Source organism: Zalophus californianus, chromosome 6 (assembly GCF_009762305.2).
Source record: "Zalophus californianus isolate mZalCal1 chromosome 6, mZalCal1.pri.v2, whole genome shotgun sequence".
Classification (NCBI taxonomy): Eukaryota; Metazoa; Chordata; class Mammalia; order Carnivora; family Otariidae; genus Zalophus; species Zalophus californianus.
In genome coordinates this window covers 60,653,367-60,675,967 of record NC_045600.1, presented here as the reverse complement: position 1 = coordinate 60,675,967, position 22,601 = coordinate 60,653,367, and the positions used below count along the sequence as shown (strand labels likewise).

At 37.6% G+C, this 22,601-nt stretch overlaps 1 protein-coding gene across 12 annotated transcripts in view; it reads right to left on the bottom strand.

Moving 5' to 3' along the window:
• The window catches only part of RALGAPA1 (Ral GTPase activating protein catalytic subunit alpha 1), a 253,551-nt gene extending 244,517 nt beyond the window's left edge, over positions 1–9,034 (bottom strand). For 4 of the 12 annotated variants that reach the window (XR_003515516.2, XM_027568756.2, XM_027568752.2 and 1 more), the window contains exon 1: positions 8,466–9,033. Coding sequence is in view for 11 of the 12 variants with exons in the window: in XM_027568756.2 (XP_027424557.2) it covers positions 8,466–8,571 (106 nt within the window). In the remaining variant the exon portion in view is untranslated. Of the gene's footprint in view, positions 1–8,465 lie in introns of all 12 variants that reach the window. The other 8 variants (XM_027568753.2, XM_027568754.2, XM_027568757.2 and 5 more) reach the window with 5 other exon arrangements.
• Between the last annotated feature and the right edge of the window lie 13,567 nt (positions 9,035–22,601).

The window sequence follows — 22,601 nt, the reverse complement described above, 5'->3', positions numbered from 1 at the left end:
ACAAATAAGTTCTGGGTGTATAACAAAGAGCACAGTAACAAAACAAAGAATGTACATCATCCAAACATTTTAATTAAAAGGCCAATTTCCAAAGCAAAGAATATTACTAGGGAGAAAGAGATCATTTCATAATGATGAAAGAATCAATACAGGGGCGCCTGGGTGGCTCAGTCCATTAAGCACCTGCCTTCGGTTCAGGTCATGATCTCCAGGTCCTGGGATTGAGCTGCACTTTGGGCTCCCTGCTCAGCGGGGAGTCTGCTTCTCCCTCCCCCTGTTTGTGCATGCATGTGCACATGCTCTCTCTCTCCCTCTCAAATAAAATCTTAAAAAAAAAAAAAGAATCAATTTATCAAGGGGAAAGAATAATCCTAAATGTTTTGGCACCTAATAAGAGAACTTTAAAATACATTCAGCAAAATCTGATAGAACTGCAAAAAGAAACAGACAAACCCACAATTTCAATCAGAAACTTCAGCACTCCCTCTCAATACTGATAAAAACAGGTAGACAGCAATTCAGCAAGGATACAGAAGTCTTTAACAACACTATCAAACAACTTGTCCTAATTGACATTTTTAGAGCATTCAACCCAAGAACAGCAGAATATGTATTGTTTTCAAGTGCAAATTGAACATGTATCAAGTTAGAACATATGTAGGGCTATCAAATCAATTTTAGAAATCAAGTCACAAAATATGTTGCCTGACTATAATGCAACTAAATTAGAAATCAATAACAATTATCTGAGTAATCCACAAATATTTGAAGCTAAAGAACACAATCGTAAATAAACAATGGATCAAAGAAGAAACCAAAAGGCAAGGTAGAATGTACTATGGATCTCACTGAAAATGTAAATACAAAATACCATAATTTGTGGGATGCTACTTAGGAAAATTTTATATCACCAAATGCCTACAGTGGGAAGAAAAAAGGTCTCAAATTGGTAATCTCAATTTACATTTTAAGAAACTAGAAAAAGAGCAAATTAAATCTAAGCCAAAAAAAAAAAAGAAATAATCAAGAGATCAAAGCAGAGATCAATGAAATAAAAATGGAAAAACAGAAAATCAGTAAAGCCACAAGCTGGTTCTTTTAGATTCATAAAAAGTGATAAGCCTCCAGTCATTCTGATCAGGAAAAGACAAATTATCAATATCAAGTTTAAGAGAGGTGACATCACCACAGAATCTACAGACATCAAAAGGATAATAAGGGAGTATTATGAACCACTTCATGCCTATAAATTTGACAACTTATATAAAACTTCCTTGAAAAAAAACAAACTACCAATGCTCACTCAAGAAGAAATGGATAATGTGAACAGCCGTCTTTCTAATAAAGTAGTTAAAAACATTGCTTCAAAGAAAACTGCAGATCCAGATGGTTTCACTGGTGAATTCTACCAAACATTTAAGTAAAAAATAATTCTACATGAATACTTCTCAATTAATACTATAAGGCTAGCATTACCTGATATCAAAACCAAAAACATTACAAGAAAAGAGAAGTGCAGGCCAATATCCCTCATGAACATAAATATAAAAATTATAAACAAAATTTTAGCATATCAAACCCAACAATATATAAAAATGACAATACCTCATGACCAAGTGAGGTTTAATCCCAGGACTGCAGAGTTGACTAACATTTGAAATCAATGACTATAATTCATCATATTCATAAATGAAAAAAAGATCTGTTCATCTCAATAGAAGCAGAAAAAGCATTTAACAAATCCAACATCCATTCCTGATCCAAACTCTCAGCAAAAAACGATACTTTCTCAACATGATAAAAGGCATCATGTTGTATGATAAAAAACTGATTGTTTTACTCTTAAGATCAGGAACAATACAAGGATGCCCACTCTCACCATTTCTATTCTACACTGTGCTAAGTGTTCTAGTGAGTTCAATAAGCCAAGAAAAAATTAACAAAAGCATCCACGTTGGAAAGGAAGAAATAAAACGGTTTTTATTCAGATGACACTGTCTATGTAAAAAAACCCAATGGTATCTACAAAAAATTAATATGACCATGTGAGTTTAGCAAGACTAAGTGAGTTAGCAAGATTTCAGGATACAAGCTCAATACACAAAAATCAGGGGCACCCAGCTAACTCAGTAGGAAGAACATGCGATTACTGATTTTGAGGTCATGAGTTCAAGCCCTACAATGGGTGTAGAGACTACTAAAAAAAGAAAAAAAAAGCAACACTTTTAAAAAATTGTATTTCCATACACTAGCAAAGAAATGGATATAAAAATACCATTTACAACAGCATCAAAAGGAGAAAATATTTAGGGATAAGTCAGAAAATGTGTAAAACCTGGTCATTAAAAACTACTAAACACTGCCAAGAGAAATTAAAGAAGTCCTATGTAAATGGAGAAACATACCTTGTTCATGAGTTAGAGAACTCAATATTGTTGTCTATTACCCCCTCAAATTGACCAAGAGAGCCACCATAATCCCAATCAATATCCCTGGAGGAATTTTTTTTTTTTAAGAAACTGACAAGCTAATCTTTAAAACTCATATGGAAATGCAAAGGACCTGATACAACCCCCACCACCCCCACCTCCAAAAATACCTTTGAAAAGGAAGAACAAAGTTGTAGGAAGGAACAACACTACCTGATTTCAAGATTTATTGTTACAGTAAAAAAAAAAAAAAAACTGTGTGTGTGTGTGTGTGTGTGTGTGTGTACACACATACAGAGAAAGAGGGAGAGAGAGAGGAGAAAGTGAATAAGAGAGAAGAGGGAGAGGGAGGGATCTCGGCTCTAACACAAACAAACAGATCACTGGAACAAAATAGAAATTCCAGAAATAGGCCCTCACATATATAGACAAATGAGTTCTGGAAAAAGTGCAAAGGCAATTCAGTGGAGAAAGGGCTGTCTTTTTCAACAAATGGTGCTGGAGCAATTGGATATCCATTGCACACACACACACAAAAAATAGTCAATCCATACCTTAAACCATATTTACAAAGTTAACTCAATAGATCTTAAAATTACAAAATTTCTTGAAGAAAGGATAGCAGAAGCTCTTTGTAACTTTAGCTTAGGCCAAGATTTAGATCTAACATCAAAAGAATAAATCATAAGAGACAAAACTGATATATGGACTTAATCAAAATTAAGAATTCCTACTCCTTCAAAGAAAATATTAAGAAATTTAAAAGACAAAGACTGGGAAAAAAGATCTCTGCAAATCATGTATCTGATAAAGTACTTGTATTCAAAGAATATAAAGAATTTTCAAAACTGAATGAAAAAATTTGGACACTTCAAAGAAGTTATACAATGGAAAAATAAGCACATGAAAAGAAGCTCAACCTTACTAGATATCAGAAAAACAATTACAACCACTACATTATAGTGGTTGAAATTAAGAAGACCGGCCATACCAAGTGGTGTTGGTACTTGTGTGGAAGAAATGGAACTCTCATACCCTGCTAGTAAGAATGTTAAATTATAAAAAACAGTATGGCAGTTTCTTACAAATTTAAACACACAACTATGTGATCCAGCCATTCCACTCCTAGGTATTTATCCAAGAGAGAAAAAAGCATGTGTCTATAAACAAGTACACCTCACAACAGCTTTATGTGTAATAGCCCAAAACTGCAAATGCATATGTCCATCAACAGGTGAATGGATTATCAAATTGTGGCATATCCAAACAATGGGATACTACTCAGCAACAAAGCAATATACTCCCGACACACCACCCAACAATATAGAATTTCAAATAAGGCTGAATAAAAGAAACCAAACAAAAAAGAGTAAATACTGTGTAATTCCACACACACACACACACACACACACACAGTTTTGCCCAAGGGAAGATGGGGGGGATGGAGTGCATGCAGGGGTGGGAGAAAGGGATTACCAAGGGGCAAAAGGAAACTTTGGGAGGCTATAGATAAAATTGCTACCTGGAAGGTCTGGCTATGTCCCTAATCTTAATTGTCATGATGGCTTCACAAGGTATATATGCATGTCAAAATTACTCAACTGCATGCTTTAAATATGTGCAATTTATTGTATACCAATTCTATATTGATAAAGCTATTAGAAAGAATGATCCAACAATAATCAGTGTATTTCTTAACTGAATAAGAACTCATCTTCTTATTTTTAAATCATCACGACTGAACTTACCTTGCCACAGAAGAAAATTAACATTTAGTCAATATCCACTATATGCAGGCATTGTTAGCTACCTTACATGTGCTAACTTAGTGTATTATCTCAAGGCTTTTAATTGAAAAAAAGGGGACGGGAAGGGGAGAGAGGATAACACAAAACTTTTGAAACTAGACAAGGCTTTGTTTTTTAAAAACTCTAACTCCCAGTTTCTACAGATAAAACATATAGCAATATCAATAAACACAGATTTAAATCTAAGTCCTTCAGAGTCAAGTTCTTAAAATTCAGCTGGAACGTCTCATGTGTCCCTTAGGAACACATGGCAGGAAAAAGGTTTAGACTGGATGTTTAAATTATGTTCTCATATATTTGGATGCACTGAATTCTCTCTAAATACCCTGAATGGCAATTCATTTTAAGGGTTAAAAATATAGTTCAGATGGAACCAATCAAAAATAAAAATCCTGTGTAACTGGCAATGCCCACTTTGCAAACTAGTTTCCTCACAATGTTTTTATGTAAAACTCGCACCTACTTCCAGAAAGGATTTGAAATGGGGATGCTAAGCATCTGCCTTCGGCTCAGGTCATGATCCCAGGGTCCTGGAATCGAGCCCCACATTGGGCTTCCTGCTTGGCGGGAAGCCTGCTTCTCCCTCTCCCACTCCCCCTGCTTGTGTTCCCTCTCTTGCTGTCTGTCAAATAAATAAATAAAATCTTTAAAAAAAATAAATACAGGATTTGAAATGGCTCTTCCACCTGCAAAATAAGGTACCTGATTGGTGGACCTCTAAGACACCTTATAGCTTTTGGTCACTCTACTTTTTCACAGTCATTTTCTTAGGAATTACATTAACCATATTTCAAACAAAATAACTGTAACCATTTAAAGATACAGAATATTTTATTCAATTAATATAGTAAACACAATGTACATTTATTTTTGTTTTGTTGTGTTTTTTTGTTTCAAGTTTTTAGTTAACATATACTGTAATATTAGTTTCAGGAGAATTTAGTGATTCATCACTTACATACAATACCCAGTGCTCATCACAACACGTGCCCTCCTTAATACCCATCACCCATTTAGCCCATCCCCCCAGCCACCTTCAGTTTGCTCTCCATTGTTAAGAGTCTCTTTTATGGTTTGCCTCCTTCTCTTTTTTTTTCTTTCCCCTACGTTCATCTGTTTTGTTTCTTAAATTCCACACAAGAGTGAAATCATATGGTATTTGTCTTTCTCTGACTGACTTAATTTGCTTAGCATAATATACTTTAGCTCCATCCACGCTGTTGCAAGTGGCAAGATCTCATTCTTTTTTATGGCTGAGTAATATTCCCCTTTATCCATTTATCAGTTGATGGACATTTAGGTTCTTTCCATAACAAGTACAACACCTGGAGATCCATCTTTCAAGGTTTCTAAATCTCAGCACTGCATTTAGAGCTAGAATATTGTTGTGATGTATTATCCTGAGCAATGTAAGATATTTAGCAGCATATCTGCAACCCACTAGATGCCAGTAGCCTCTCCCCCTATTTGTGACAACTAAAAGTATCTCCAGACGTTGCCAATATTGCCAGAGGGACAAAACTGTCCCTGGTTGAGAACTACTGGTCTAAAACTGTCTGTCAAATAAATAAATAAAATAAATAAAATAAATAAAACTACTGAAGTGTAAAAAGAGACAAACCAAAAAAAAAACAAAAAACAAAAAAGAGACAAACCAAAAAAAAAAAAATTACTATTATTTTTTTTGGTGAGAGAAAGAGAGCACTCTCATGAACTGGAAGGGAGGGGCAGAAGGACAATCTCAAGCAGGCTCCAAGCTCAGTGGAGCCAGATGTGGGGCTCAATCACACAACCCTGAGATCATGACCTGAGCTGAAATCAAGATTCAGATGCCTAACTGAATGAGTCACCCAGGCGCCCCCACCCCCCAAAAAACAGACTCTTAACTATAGAGAACAAACATGTTTACTGGGGAGGTGGGTGGGGGAGATGGATGAAATAGGTGAAGGAGATTGAGTATACTTACCTTGATGAGAACTGAGTAATATATGGAATTGGTGAATCACTATATTACACACCTGAAACTAGTAAAACACTGTAAACTACACTGGAATTAAAATGAAATATAATAAGGGCGCCTGGGTGGCTCAGTTGGTTAAGCGACTGCCTTCAGCTCAGGTCATGATCCTGGAGTCCTGGGATCGAGTCCCACATTGGGCTCCCTGCTCAGCAGGGAGTCTGCTTCTCCCTCTGACCCTCTTCCCTCTCGTGCTTTCTATCTCTCATTATCTCTCTCTCAAATAAATAAAATCTTTAAAAAAATAAAATAAAATATAATAAAATATTAAAAATAAATAAATAAAAATAAGAGTACTGAAGTGCTGTAATCTCTCTGTATGGACCTCATCCACCGACAGGGCAGAGAGTCTGAAAGCACAATATTCTCTAGTTGAAGGTTCTTAAGGATATTTTAAGTGTTTATATATAGTATATGCTCCATTTTTTAAAAACCCTATAAATTAATAAAAAACAAAAAGGGTTTTTTTATTGTTTTGCTTTCAAACCAAGGAAGCTAGACCCTACAAAATATCTAACACGTCTAGCCTCTTAATTTAGACCATGTCACACAGATGGAAAAAACATTTATGCCCAAGAAGTATGTAGGAACCATTCCCTAACCACTCTATAACTAAAGAATACAGCAGTTAATTTAGGAAATGTCAATACTCTATTGGAACTCAACTTTATAGCTCTGACTTTACTCAGCCTACAGTTTGTCCCAAGTAGGTGTCAAATTCCATTAAGTCTCCAATTTTAAACGGCCATTATCTGTGAACATCTACATTCACACACTGATTTTCTCTGTTGCACTCTCTCAGCCAAACCTTTTCTTCAATGACTTAAACTCTCAAGTAGAATGAAAATAAAAAGATCACAGTCTCAACTATATTTAGAAGATTTATATTTTTTTGAAAACTGGATCTCTTTTTATACTGCTAAACTGGATTTAACTGTTTTCTTATTCCACAGAAATAAATACAACTTACTTGTGATAAAGATTTGCTGTCATAAATGTAGGAAGAGTAAAAAAACAAACTGGAGATATGAAATCTGGGCTCCAGTTCTGGTCTCCTAGTAGCTGGATGACTACTTAACATTCCCAAACCTCAGCTTTGTCATTTGTAAAATATGGAGTATAATAATACCTACCTCTATAGTTACTGTGAGGATTAATTATAATTTATGTGAAATCATTTTGTAAACCATACAAATGGTGGTGGTAGTATCCTGATGGTATGAATAAACAACAGAGAAACACACAGCTCAAATACAGGACTTACTTCACTAATTAAACGTCACTTTTCAGAAAAACACTCATTAAAAAGAGAGCTTAGGATAATAAACTCTGAACTAGGATTCAGGCATCTGGGTTCTAAACTTAGTCCTGCCAATAACTCTCTGTACCAACACAAGCAAAGTAACTTTACTTTTCACCTCAAATTCCATCTAAAAAGATCAAAATCCTGGACCGGGTGTTCCATAAATATCATTACAGCCCTTATCAGCCTATATGAAATGAGCAAGTATTCAAAAGATTCGTTTAACCCTATTACCACAACTCGGAGCACTATTTGGTCTGCCAGCCAGAGATGTAGAGGCAACAGAAAATTTTAACTAAATAACACCAGAATTGTATGCAATTTTCAAGAAGCAAAGGAAGTTATAAACGACTTTGTTTTCTGTAATTAATAATAATCTTCCCTCTAAGTGACAGTAATGATGAACAAGGTACTTTAACAGAAGGGCGGGGCTCTTGCCCTAAGATTTTTGGAAACCAGCCACTTCCCAGAGGTGTAACTGCTTCCTCGCCCTCAGTAGCCAAGAAACTTGAAAGATTAAGGTTTATACTGTTTGAGTTTAAGGTTTTTTTTTTTCCCCCACTTGGATGGGGACGGCGGTAGTCACCTGACATACATATTCTATAAACACCATTATCGACAACACCAAGCCTCCGGAAAGTCTAAAAAAGATCTAAATTTTTAGAGTAATGCTAGTTTGTAAAAATGAACTCGGACTATTAACTCAAAATTAGGTAACCCTGTGTCGGTGGTGATTAGTTTCTGTCAACTGCCAAGTCTTCCCTTCCCCAAATTATCCGCCCTCCCGCGTCTCTGCGGAGGCGACGCCTCGCCCTCTATTCCCGCACAGAGCCAGGGAGGGCGGGAGAGTCCCCAGGGGCTCCCAGAGGAGGGAAGGCCTTTGGGCGCCACCACCCCTCGCTCCTCACCGATGACGATGCGCAGGTGCTTGAGACGGGTCAGCGCGTCCTTCTTGGTATCCAGCACCTTCTGGGTAGACTTCTTCACGTCCCCGTGCGGCTTCTTGGAGAACATCCTGCCGCTGCCGCTGCCGCCGCCGCTGCCGCCGCCACGGCCGACTCCAGCCCCCTCCCGGTGCGGCCCCGGCCCCGGCGGCGGAAAGTGGAGAGAGTGGGCGGGGAGGATACTAGCGTAAGCAGCTCATTCACTCCCCAGGCTTGCGGGCCCCAGCGCAGCCGACTCCGCTCACATCCAGGCCAGAGCCGCCACCGCCACCCGCCTCGCGCTGCGGCTGCAAGGCACCTTCGGTTCCGGCTCCAATATGGCGGATCCCCTCTCCCAGTCCTGCACGGAGCGGGGGAGACCCGGCAGGTCGGTCGCCGCCTCCTCCGCTGCCTCCTGAAGCCGCTGTTCGCAGCCACAGGCCGGGACCCGGGACCCGGAGCCGCGGAGGTGGGGCTCTCGGCGGCAGCAGCACAACTCTTCTCTCCCTGAGGCCCCCTTAAGGTTAAAGCTTCTTTAGCAGCTTCGACCCTGCATAGGCCGAAAGGGAGCCGAGTGCGGTGATGAGGTTTCACGACTCTGCCGTCGGTGGCGAATGGTCCCCGTGGCAACCGCCTTCTGACGTCAAGGCTTCTTGACGTCATGCCAGCGTGAGCTCATCTGTGGCATTATCCATCTTTGGTTTCCTGTGTAAGCCGCCAAAGGAGGAGCCCAAGAAAGTCAGGGAAGGGAATTATTCCGCGCCACTGTAAGCGAAAGGACTCCTGGCCAAACTGCCAGAGTGCTGTCGTATAATTTTTGTTTAAAAAGGTCCTTCATCTCCACTGTTTACTATGTCATAGTAACTTAAAAAATAGTTCCAAAACATCAAAACAGACGTGCAATATATTTTAGATCCAATTCTGACGGCCTTGGATGTAATTTTGTTTAAAAGATATTTTTTGGTTTTGCAAAGTGATAATGGACAGTTTATTGTAGTTTAGAGATTTGTAGGGTTGTAGTACATCCTCTAGGTTAAAATTATTTTGTACCCAAAACAATAAAATAAATAAAATTATCTTGCACAAATAAATGAAGCCCCAAAGCATGCAGTAACAGAGTGCAAAATTACAAGAGAAAAGAAATCTGGAGAACTCTGAGGGTGAATTTTCATAATGTGTAGAGTTCACAAATCCAGGAGAAAAGTGCTAAGGTCTCCACCTTAGAATGTAGAAACATTCATAAAGAACACAAAAAATCACAGAAGTGTATACTCATAACTAAAATGTGAAAATGTGGGGCACCTGGGTGGCTCAGTCAGTTGAGCAGCTGACTCTTGATTTCGGCTCAGGTCATGGTCTCAGGTTCCTGGGATCAACTCCCACTCAGATGGGAGTATGGGCTGGGGATTTTCTCCCTCTACCCCTCCCGCACTCGTTCTCTCTCTCCCTCTCTCAAATAAATCTTTTTTAAAAACGTGAAAATGTTCACACAATAATTTTTTAAAGTCAGATTAAAACAATATTTTTAAACAATTGTTAAACAGCTTTATTGAAGAGAATTGATATACAACTAACTGCACATTTTCAAAGTGTACGATTTGGTAAGTTCCACAATTGCATACACCCATGAAAACATCACCACAATCAAAATAGTGAACATATCCATCACCCCCAAAACTTTCCTCTTGCCCCTTGATAATTCCTCCCTCTTGCTACCTGATCCCTGGTTCCCAGGTGACCACTGATCTGCTTTCTATCATTTGGAGTTCCCATTTTCCAGAGTTCTATATAAATATTAGCATTCAGAATACTCTTTTTTTTTTTTTTTGGTCTGGCTTCTTTCACCCAATATAATTTATTTTTAATCATAATAATGTAATGTCTTATTAGTCAAATTAGTAAAGTTTGTTTTAAATTAGACATCTTACTGCTGGTAAGTATGACAGAGATTCTCCTATTGCTTGCTGGAAAGAAGCGTTAATTACTACCAGCTTACTGGAAATTAAAATTTGGCATTATGTATCAAGACACTTAAAGACATTTACATACTTTGATTCATTAGTTCCACTTTCAGAATTCTATTCTACAAAACCATAGATGGGCAAAATATGAAAAATATTAACACATGATCTATAACATTGAAAGACTGGAAACAGGGGCGCCTGGGTGGCTCAGTCGTTAAGCGTCTGCCTTCGGCTCAGGTCATGATCCCAGCGTCCTAGGATCTAGCCCCGCATCGGGCTCCCTGCTCAGCGGGAGGTCTGCTTCTCCCTCTCCCACTCCCCCTGCTTGTGTTCCTTCTCTTGCTGTGTCTCTCTCTGTCAAATAAATAAATAAAATCTTTAAAAAAAAAAAAGATTGGAAACAACATAAATGTCCATCAGAAAGGAGATGAATGTCCAATAGATAGAATGCTATATGACCATGAAAATTATTAATATGAAGATTTTTTTAATGACATGGAAAATACTCAAGACAATGTTAAATGAAAAAGCAAATACAAAACTGCAAATATGTATGTTATCAAAACTCTGAAAAAAATTGTGTATAAAATGTAATTAGAAAAAGATGAAAAAAATACTCCAAAATTGTGATTATATCTGCAAAGTGGAATTACAGGTGATTTTAATTTTCTTCTTTATATTTTGCTTATATTTCCTTTACAAAAAGCATATATTGCTTTTACAATTAAAAAATAAAAAACAGAAGTTGTTTCAAAGAAGGTTAAGAAAATCTAATGTACCAATTGTAAACTAACAAAACTAAGATGTATATGTAGGAATAAAAACTCCTTGAAAAGAAGGGCTTTTTACAAAAAGTTATCTTTATGTTCTACAATGGCAAAGAGTAAATATTTGTTGGTTTTTAAATTTTTATGTTTATATTATAAAATGTTTTCTTTTCCTTTTTTTTTTAAGATTTTATTCATTTATTTGACAGAGAGAGACAGCGAGAGCAGGAACACAAGCAGGGGGAGTGGGAGAGGGAGAAGCAGGCTTCCCGCTGAGCAGGGAGCCCGATGTGGGGCTCGATCCCAGGACCCCCGGACCATGACCCGAGCCGAAGGCAGATGCTTAACGACTGAGCCACCCAGGCGCCCTAAAATGTTTTCTTTTGATAGTAGGAGTTGTCTGATCCCATGATTCTGACTATCATTTATTTGATTATTTTAGTCACCTCTGTCCCTGCCTATAACCTGTGTCTTTTCTGAGATACTAATCTCAAATTCAAATATACTCAAATTCAAACTACTCAAATTCAATACACAGAAAACTGAAACTTGTCACCTTTGTCCTCTTTTCTCCCAAACCTGATCTTCCTCCTTCATCTGATATCTTTATTGATAATACCACTATCAGCACTGTTTTTTCAATCCAGAAACTCATATCATCTTACGTCTTCTTCTTTTTTTCTTCTCTTTTCCTGTTACCAAGACCTGATGATTCCACTTCCTAAATATTTCCTGACTTTGTCATGTTCTCTCCATTATCACAACCGTTGTTTGGGCTCAGATTTTCACCATTTCCAGCTATGGGTGCAGTGGTTTCCTCCCCACGCCCACTCTTAGGAGGATTTAAGGTTCCACTCAGTTTTAAGTAAATTTTAACAGTTAAACCCACACACACACTCAGAAGTCTTACCTCCTTGCAATTAGTTTTTGAATATCTGTCTTAAAATCAGGAAATGCATAACACTTCAGGTCAAGGAATAAAACTCACATTGAGGGACTAACTTCAGAAAAGCTAGAAAAATGTCCAGATTTTATATTTTACAGACTTAGTCTCTTGCTCTTTCTAAACTTCTTAAAGTGGAGATTTTTTTAAAAAAGTAATTAGCTACACTGATTATAGTGGATGGAGGTTGGTTTGCCTGCTTTCTTCTGATAATCATACCCAGATTTTCTTTTGCAAAGCCACCCCTCTCTTGGTCTCTTTGGATCTCATGCCCCATGGCCCCATTTAGACTTCAGTACTCAAGCACCCTGGGCAAAGCAAGTGTGTTAGGGACAGGCACAAGACCATGTCAGTCCAGTAAAACTCACTCCAACAACCCTTGAGAAAGAGAAGCTCTTTTTTCAGGATGAAAGCCTGGAACTGCTAGGAACCAACATGTGAAGAGCATTTGCTGAGGATAGCACTGATACTCTGAGAACAGAGGAGATAGAGGAAGAGATTGAGTTTTGATAACATCATTTGGGCATTGGGATTGAATTTGCCTGAGGTGTCATCATCTTTTCTATTTCACAGACCAAAAGTTCGTGTTGGGTTTCAGTTACCTACAACAGGAAATGTCCTGATTTATATATTTTAAAGATATTTGGTAGGCTGAATAGGGGTTCGAAATTTTAAAAGGCAAGAAAAAAAAAGAACTGCTTGAAAACAACATTGCAGCCCTCTTCTGAAGCCCTCACACAGCACGCACTTTTTTTCTCTCCCACGACACTCACGACACCCCTTGCTGTAATCATTCTATGCTTCTTCTCCCCTATATTAGACTGTAATCTCTTCTTAAAATAGGTTTTGAGAAGACTGTGCATTGTGATTCATAACCCAAGGCTCCAAGAATTTTCTCTCCCTCCCTGCTTCCCTCTTTTCCTGTCGTCTTCTTCTTCTTCTTCTTCTTCTTCTTCTTCTTCGTCTTCGTCTTCGTCTTCGTCTTCTTCTTTCTTCTTTTCTTCTTCTTCTTCTTCTTCTTCTTCTTCTTCTTCTTCTTCTTCTTCTTCTTCTTCTTCTTCTTCTTCTTCTTCTTCTTCCCCTCCTCCTTCTTCTCCTTCTTCTGTCTCTGTCTCTGTCTCTCTTTCTCTGCCCTCTCCAATGGTACCTGGCATGTGGCAGGCGCTCAATACATATTTATGGCAAGAATGAATCAACACTGGACACTCAGTAAGCATTTACTGAATTTATATAAATAATAGAATTGCTGTTTCTGCTGTCAATTCAGGAACAGTAACCTGTTTTGGGTTGGGGGTGGTCACCAGAGGAACAGAGAAGATGGTAGGAGGACAAAGAAAGGAGAAACAATGCTTAATAGGGGCAGGCCAGAATGTAGGCAAAGACAATCCTTTACTTTGCAGGTTTTGATTCATAGGGAAATAAGTTCTATGGGTTTTTTTAGAGTTTAAGGTGGAATTTTTTAATCTTTTATGTTGATCTATTTCAACTGTGGATGTAAAATTGCTATTAGGGTCTTAAAATCAGAATATTGCATATGGTTGAGATAAGAATAAAGATGCAAAGACTAAGAGAAAGGGGAAAGAAAAAGAAAAGTAGGCTTTATTAAACATTTCCATGATTTATCCATGAAAATGAGCATAAATTGTGGTCACCAGAGACTCAAGCAGAAAGATAAACTTGGAGGCTACAGTTAGGGCAATTTATTCTGTCCTCAATCTATTACTAAGAATATTTTCATATACCACTTACATATCGTCTTTCATATATTTTTTCCTATTTGCTGTATCATATCCCAATTTTTTGCTGCAAACAGCTTGACAACAAAAAGACCTTTAGGCAGACCTATTTATGTTTTCTACAAAATTAATCTCGGTTTCCTTTTCTGTTATTTCTGTTCTTTTTCTTTTTTTCTTTTTAAGCCTCTTTTCCTTACTTGTACCCCACCTAAACATGGATATGTTGTGCATGTTTTTCCTCTGCAAAGAAAAATTCAAGATGTCCTGTTACATTGATGGATAGCCCAAAGAATCTGCATTTGCTGAAAAAAAATCAGTGAAATTCTGGGTGGTATAAATTAAAACTGTTCTTGGAAACTTTCTTCTATAAAATAATTTCAGGAAAAGTAAAGCTGCTTGTTTGTAAACTGTTTTCCTCCTATGTTCTCACCCATAGCAATAGCCCTGTCCAAAGTACAATGAAATATTTGATTACCATAAATTCTTTTTAATTCAGCAAAGAAGAGAGCTATAAGAAAATTTGCCAAAATTATGTTTAAAAAACAATACTTTGCTCAGTAGGAGCTTGTTTCAATGACAGTCTTACCATTTTTTTTAAAGTTTATGAAAATGTATTCAGTTCCTACATGCATGGCTTATATGTTTGTACCATCAAAGGGACAAAGCATGCTTGTTTTGAGGAAGCACTATAATAGAGTGGGAAAATCTGTGAGTTATTTAAGGGATTTGGGTTCCAGTTCTAGTTCCTCTCAGCATCAGTTTTCTCATTTGTAACATCATGGTAACAGTTTTGTACAATTCAGGGTTTTGTAAAATTCAGGAAATAATACACTATTTTCAATCATGATCTTTAGAATTAGATAGCTCTGAATTAGACATTTCACTTCAGGATTTACTTGCTCTGGGATCCGTGGCATATAGTTTAATCTCTCTGAGCCTCATTTTCCTCATATGTAAACCACATCCATAATTATGATAATTAGGTGAGAAATGGTATTGAAAGTTACTTCTATAATGGCTGCCACATTGTATTACATTCTTTTTCTTTCCTTCGTACATTTGCAACAGAGCAATTTGTGTAATTGTTTAAAGATTTGCTTTCCCACTAGACTACAAACTCCCACAGGAGAGAGACCATATAGCTTGTATTTAAAGCTGTACCCCAATCTTCTTGCAAAGTGCCCGTTATAAAATGTGCTCAATAAATATTTGTTAAATGGAAGAATGGATGTTAAGTTCCCACTTCTTTCTCTTGCACAGGCACTCACTAAATGGAAAATGAATGAAATAATTTTAGAAAATAAAAAATGTAACATATCATTAGTAATCCTTATATGTCTGGCATACCACCAAAAGGAAACACCATTGTAAAACACACTGGCGTAAGTGTAATTTCAATATAACTGCCTGATTTTCTTTTCCCAATGATGTAAATACTAAAATCCTTTGAAAGCATAAATTCTCCCTTCTGGAGACATATTTATTATGAAAAGAAAACCCCAGAAAATTCTCTTTGAAATATGGCTTGTGAAAACTAGAATTTAAAACTTGAGTTTAAAACCATGTACATCCCAGAAATCAGTGTCCCAAATGTGAACATGTTACATTACTAGATCAGTTTCAGGTTTATAGCAAAACTGAAAGGAAGGTACAGAGATGTCCCATGTATTCCCTGCCCACACACATGCACAGCCTCCCCCATCATCAACATCTCCTAGCAGAGTGGGACATTTATTACAACTGATGAACCTACATTGACATATTATTTTCACCCAAAGACCATAGTTTCCCTTAGGTTTTATTTTGGGTGACATACTTTTTATGGGTTTGGACAAATGTATAGTGACATGTGCTATTGTTATAATATCATACAGAATGTTTTCACTGCCCTACAAATCCTCTGTGTTCTACCTATTCACCCCTCCCCCTAACCCCTGGCAACCACTGATCTTTTTACTCACTAGACTTATTTTTTTTAAGAATTTTTAATTTACAGGAAAATTGAACCCAATGATATGAAGAGTTCCCATATGTCCAACTCTTACACAGTTTTCCCTACTATTAACAGCTTATGTTAGACTATTTATTATAGTCAATAAACCAATACTTATATGTCATCAACTAAATTCCATAGTTTATTCAGATTTTCTTATTTTTTATCTATTTTCCATTGAATGATCTTATTCAGGATACCTTGTTACATTTAGCTATCCTTTCTCCTTAAGCTCCTCTTGGCTGTGATAGTTTCTCACATTTTTGTCAGTTTTGATGACCTTGAGAGTTTTGAGGTGAAATGGTCAGGTTTATTGAAGGATACCGCTCTATTGAAATTTGTCTGATGTTTTTCTCATGATTAGACCAAGGTTGTGGGTTTTAGGGAGAAAGATCACAGAGTCTAAGTGTCATTTTCATCACATCATATTAATGGTACATACTATCAGTGTGAGTTATCACTATTAATGTTGACCTTGATCACCTTGCTGAAGTATTGTTTGTCAAGTTTCTCCAATGTAGAGAAAAAATTTTTTTTGGTTTGCCTTTTCCATACCACACTCTTCAGAGGGAAATCATTATGTGCAATCCTGATTTCTTAGTTGGTTGCATTTGATTATACAACCTTGTACCTTTACTTCTATTATGTTAGACACTGTATCTGTTTTAGTTTCATTACTTGTGAATGAGAAGGCTGAAATGTCACCTGTGTTGCAATGGTAAGAGTAAGAGAAGCATTGCTTACCAAGTGAATCCTAATGAAACACAAATGGCAAAGATCTGAAGTTAGCAGTTAGAAAATTAAGAACCCAAAGAAGTGATCAAGAGATAGACCAGCAGTTCTTAGAGCTTTTGGTTTCAGGATCAGAATTATTGAGGACCACCAGGAGCTTTTGCTAACCTATTACATTATTAAAAATTAAAACCAAGGAGGGGTGCCTGGGTGGCTCAGTTGGTTGTATCTGACTCTTGATTTCAGCCCAGGTCATGGTCTCAGGGTCTTGAGATCAAGCCCGGAGTCAGGCTCCCTGCTCAGCTGAGTCTGCTTGTTGTTCTCCCTCTGTTCCTTGCTACCCCCCCCTCCCCTGCTCATGCGTGCTCTCTCCCTCTCTCTCTCTCTCTCTCTCTCTCTCTCAAAAAAAGAAAAAAGAAGATAGTTGGATACTTACTTATGATACCATATATTCTTTTGATTGAAGTATATGAGAAAAATTTGTGGCCTCATATAGATATGTAATTGGAAAAGGGAAATATTTATTATTATTTAATTTAAATTCAATTAATTAACATATAGTGTATTATTGGTAGAGTTCAGTGGTTCATCAGTTTTATATAATACCCAGTGCTCATTACATCACATACCCTCCTTAATGTCCATCACCCAGTTACCCCATCCCCCCACGGCCCTCCCCCGCAGCAACCCTTGGTTTGTTTCCTATAATTAAGAGTCTCCCTCTCTGATTTTGTCTTCTTTTATTTTTTCCTCCCTTCCCCTATGATCCTCTGTTTTGTTTCTTAAATTCCACATATGAGTGAGATCATATGATAATTGTCTCTCTCTGATTGACTTATTTCACTTAGCATAATACACTCTAGTTCCATCCATGTCATCGCAAATGGCAAGATTTCATTTTTTGATTGCTGAATATTCCATTGTATGTATATACCACATCTTCTTTATCCATTCATCTGTCGATGGACATTTCCATAGTCTGGCTATTGTGGACATTACTGCTATAAACATTGGGGTGCAGTTTCCCCTTCAGATCACTACATCTGTATCTTTGGGGTAGATACTTAGTGCAATTGCTGAGTCGTAGGGTAGCTCTATTTTCAACTTTTTTTTAAAGATTTTATTTATTTATTTGACAGAGAGAGACCCAGCGAGAGAGGGAACACAAGCAGGGGGAGTGGGAGAGGGAGAAGCAGGCTTCCCACTGAGCAGGGAGCCCAATGTGAGACTCGATCCCAGGACCCTGGGATTATGACCTGAGCCGAAGGCAGATGCCCAACGACTGAGCCACCCGGGCACTCCTATTTTCAACTTTTTGAGGAACCTCCATACTGTTTTCCAGAGTGGCTGCACCAGCTTGAATTCCCACCAATAGTGTAAGAGGGAAGGGGATTATTTTAATAGCTTTTTCAGATAATTGTCAACAATACACTAAAACTAAACTAAAATCAACACGTGGTAGTTTCTTAAAGATTAGTTGCAATGTGGAACATGAAAGCATATCAGTAAACTTTTTGTATCTGTACATTAAAATCTTGCACTTTAAATGCATTTTCTACCTAGACATAATTTTGTAATATTATGCAAATGCTATGTGGAAAATAGCACTGAGTTATGCAGATATTTCAAATATCAATTTGAAGTTCAACAGTTCATTAAGCAATATAAATCTTTAAAAAAAATCACATACATTGGAAAATCTTTTAAGTATTGGATTCTATGTTCACCCCGGTGGATAAAAGTTTTCTAAATTCCTAATTTTCATTTGGAAGCTTGAATTTTATCCTTGGAAACCAACAGTGCCAACTGTTTTACTAAAAGGAACAGTCTCACTTTGTTTATTCGATTTTTGTGAAAATATTTGCCAGATATCCGACTCTGAATAATGTCAGCTTGTCAGTTCATTCCAGGAAAAATGCCATTCCTTGAATCACGTTGCTAGGTCAGATCACAACTCAATTGCACAGGTGTTTTTCCTTAAGACCACCATTGCACTTCAGTGTGCAGCTTTCGTGCTTGATGCTATGTCCCGTTTTGCCAAAGAGAATGTTAAGAAGATGTGTGCTCTGTACTTGGGATTTCATAAAGAATAATTTTTACTGCTTCATTAAGGACGTTTGCAAGTGAAATCGGCAGTGAAGAATGCAAAGAATATTAGTACACTTTGGTGCCACTGTCTTCATGCTCAAGTACCAAGCATTTTGACCATCATTGCTTTTAAACCATCAGTTCCAAAGTCAGTGTATTTTGTACTCTCTTTTCTGTTGTAATTTCATAGATTATGATTTAATTTTTAGAGAAAACAGGCAACATTCACACATAAGTCAAGAAGCATGAGAAGAAATATTATAGTGGCTCAGGTCATGATCTCAGGGTTGTGAGATCGAGCTCCGTGCTGGGCTTGGAGCCTGCATAAGATTCTCTCTCTCCTCTGCCCCGCCCCTCTCCCTCCCCCCTCCCCCCGCCTAAATAAATAAATAAAGAGAAGGGAGATAAGTAAACTATATCCTATATCCTGTCTCTCATTTAATTCATTACTAAGTTTTGTTGATTGTACCTCCCAGCTATTTCAAATTTGTCCACACAGCCTCTGCCCTGTCTAAGCCACTATTATCTTACCTCAGCATCTGATTGATTTATTTCCTTCCCTTATTCCTATCCAATACATTTTCCACTAAGCAGCCCAGTGATCTTTTTCAGATCTGATCTTAAAATTAATGTAATCTTAACAAGAATCTAATCTAATCATCTCTTCCTACAAACTTCCCAACAGGCAGCCCACTCCGTTTTGATTTTAAAAAACTCCCTTACCATAATCTACCAAGCCCTGTGAGGTGTGGCCTTTGCCTATTTTACCAACCTCACCTCATGCCATTTTCAGCCTTGAACACCAATGACCATCCACAGTGGTTTCTTAATTCCTCAAACGTGAACACTCTAAGCACTTTCCTCCATCAAGAACTTTACATACTGTATTCCTTCAGCTTATAATATTCCTCCTTTCCCTCCTAGCTGGGCTAACTCCTACACACCTCTCAAGTCTTACCTGAAATAGAGAAGCCTCACCTGACACTCTTCATCTTAATCAGGTCTTCACGCTTTATACTCCCATAACACTAGCAGAAAGCATATCTCAAACTGTATAGTGAATTCTTAATATTTATCCCTCCACTTTTCTGTAAGCTCTATGCAAGCATAGGCTGTGTCTGTTTTGTTTACCAATAAATCTCTTGAAACCAGCATAGTACCTGGTGCTGGTACATTAGATAGTTAATATATAAATGAATATGAGGGGGTACTTTTAACAAGAATAGATAAGAAATTACAATGGGATATTTAAAAATATTCATGGCTTCCATCCAAAACACATGCATGTTTTAAATAAAAAATTAGTTGTTTTAGTCCAAACACTTTTCAGCTGTATGTGCCAAACAAAACCAAGCGAAATAGCTTCAGTAAAAAGAGGAATGTATTGGTTCATGTAACTGAAACTCTAAGGATTAACATTGAACACATACAGATTCAGGCGTTTAAGTCATGTCAGCCCAAATCTTTCTATCTAAGCATTGCTTGTCCTCCATATTGGTTCCTATCCCTGCTGCCCTGTTCCAGTCACACGTGGAAGGAGAAATGGTCCTAGAAAACTTAAGTTCATAGGCATAATAGAACTTTTAATTCCACAGGACAAAACTCCTTCCCGATAACTCCAATAAAAGTTCTGGCAATGCCCATCACAGCCTAGGTTGGTCCACATGTCCATCCCTGAACTAGGAGAATAAAATATTCTGATTGGTCACCTGAGCCATGTGGGCTGAATGGAGCAAAGGGGGTTTTTGAAGGGAAAGTCGGGAAACTATTCCCTCAGAAAGGGGATGGATGGTGGGGAGACCAAAACAAAAGATACCCACTTTATACAGAAAAATTATCTTTAGAGGAACAATGTAGATTAAAAATAAAATTGCAGGGCACCTGGGTGGCTCAGTTGGTTAAGCGACTGCCTTCGGCTCAGGTTATGATCCTGGAGTCCCAGGATTGAGTCCCACATCTGGCTCCCTGCTCAGCGGGGAGTCTTCTTCTCCCTCTGACCCTCTCTCCTCTCATGCTCTCTCTCAATCTCTCTCTCTCTCTCAAATAAATAAATAAAAATAAAAATAAAAATAAAACTGCATATACACGATTTACTCTTGAGAAAAATCTTAGAGACAAAGAAAATTTCTCTACTTAAAAAAAATTAGATATTGCCCACAGAAAAGAACATAATTTGAGCCATAAGACAGTGGAAGAATAATAATAGCATAAATATGCTAACAGAAATGTCATCAAATTTATACTTGAACTAATCCCAGAATTAATTTCTGCAAATAGAGAATTAATACAAGACTGGGTCCTATGCCAGTTAACAGGCTATTTCAAGCACCTTTAGGGGGTTTCATTTTTAAGCAGTTGAAATCATGGTCTCATATAATTGGTATAATCATAATTTGGTCTCTGCTATTTGTCAGTGTAGGTCCCTAAAACCCCTTTAGTTTGAATGATTAAAATGTTTCCCCTGGGGGTTCCTGGGTAGCTGAGTCAGTTAAGCGTCTGCCTGTGGCTCAGGTCATGATCCCAGGGTCCTGAGATTGAGCCCTGCATCGGGCTCCCTGCTTAGCCGGGAGTCTGCTTCTCCCTCTCCCTCTGCCTGCCCTTCCCCCAGCTTGTACTCTCTCTCTCTGTCAAATAAATAAATAAATAAAATCTTCTTAAAAATAAATAAAAAAATAAAATGTTTACCTTGACTTGAATACTAGCTGTTAGTTGTAGCCTCTGGTGTTCTGCCTTTTGTTTTTCCAGCTACCAGTATCTGGCCAGGGTCAATCAGTAGGGACAAGGTTTGTGGATTGTACATTGATATCTCAGCTCCACCATGTGGTGACAATTGGAATTAAGTTTGCCTCCCCTTGGAGGCAGGATCTCCTGATTAAAAACAAGCACAAGGAACATAATGAGGGTGAATCAGAGTAAAAAAAAAAAAAGGACTTCTAGCTGCATCTGAACATCTACTTTATTCCAGACAAAGATGAAATTGAAAATTATACAAATGGAAGTTTTAATATTTTCTTCCTGTCCTCCAAGATATACTCCCTGATACCCACACCCCACTGTGTAGACCAGTGACCTAGAGAAATCCTTACACATAAGGCCCAAAAGATACATACAGCAATATTCATTGAGGCAACTGTTTTTAATAACAAAAAATTTTGAAGCAACCTAAATGTCCATTAACAGGTAAATGATAAATTTTTTAAATATTCATTCAATGGAATATGTGTAGTCAATGGAATACCTTATAGCAGGTTAAAATAACTGGATTGGAGCTAGCCATATCACAGTGGATAAATCTCACAATATTGATGAGGAAAAAGGAAGTTGTAGGATGATGTGTAGTGTATTACTTTAAAATATGAGCACTTTAAAACATGTTAGATAATATTATATATTATTTATGGATACATACATATACAAAAATGGTATGTACACGTGGATGGCCATCAAAATCACCAAAGTTAGGATAATGGTTCTTTTGGAAAGGGAAGGGGAGACTTGGGATTGAGGAGGGGTCTGGAGCAAATGTGGTAAAATATAAGATTTGAGAAAGCTTAGAGATGGGTACCATGTTATACATATAATATGCTGAATAATTTACTATGTGTTTAAATTATAATGTAATATTAAAATATTCAATAAAAAGATTTTAAAGATTTTATTTATTGGAGAGAGAGTGACAGCGAGAGACTGCCAGCTGGGGGAAGAGACAGGGACAAGCTCAGTCCGGGCTGAGTGCAGAGTCTGACACAGGGCTCAATCTCCTGACCCTGAGATCATGACCTGAGCTGAAATCAAGAGGTGGATGCTTAACCGACTGAGCCACCCAGGTGCCCCACAATAAAAAGATTTTAAAAAGTTACCCCAAAGAAGATATGGGAGGAAGACTAGAAGGATAAAG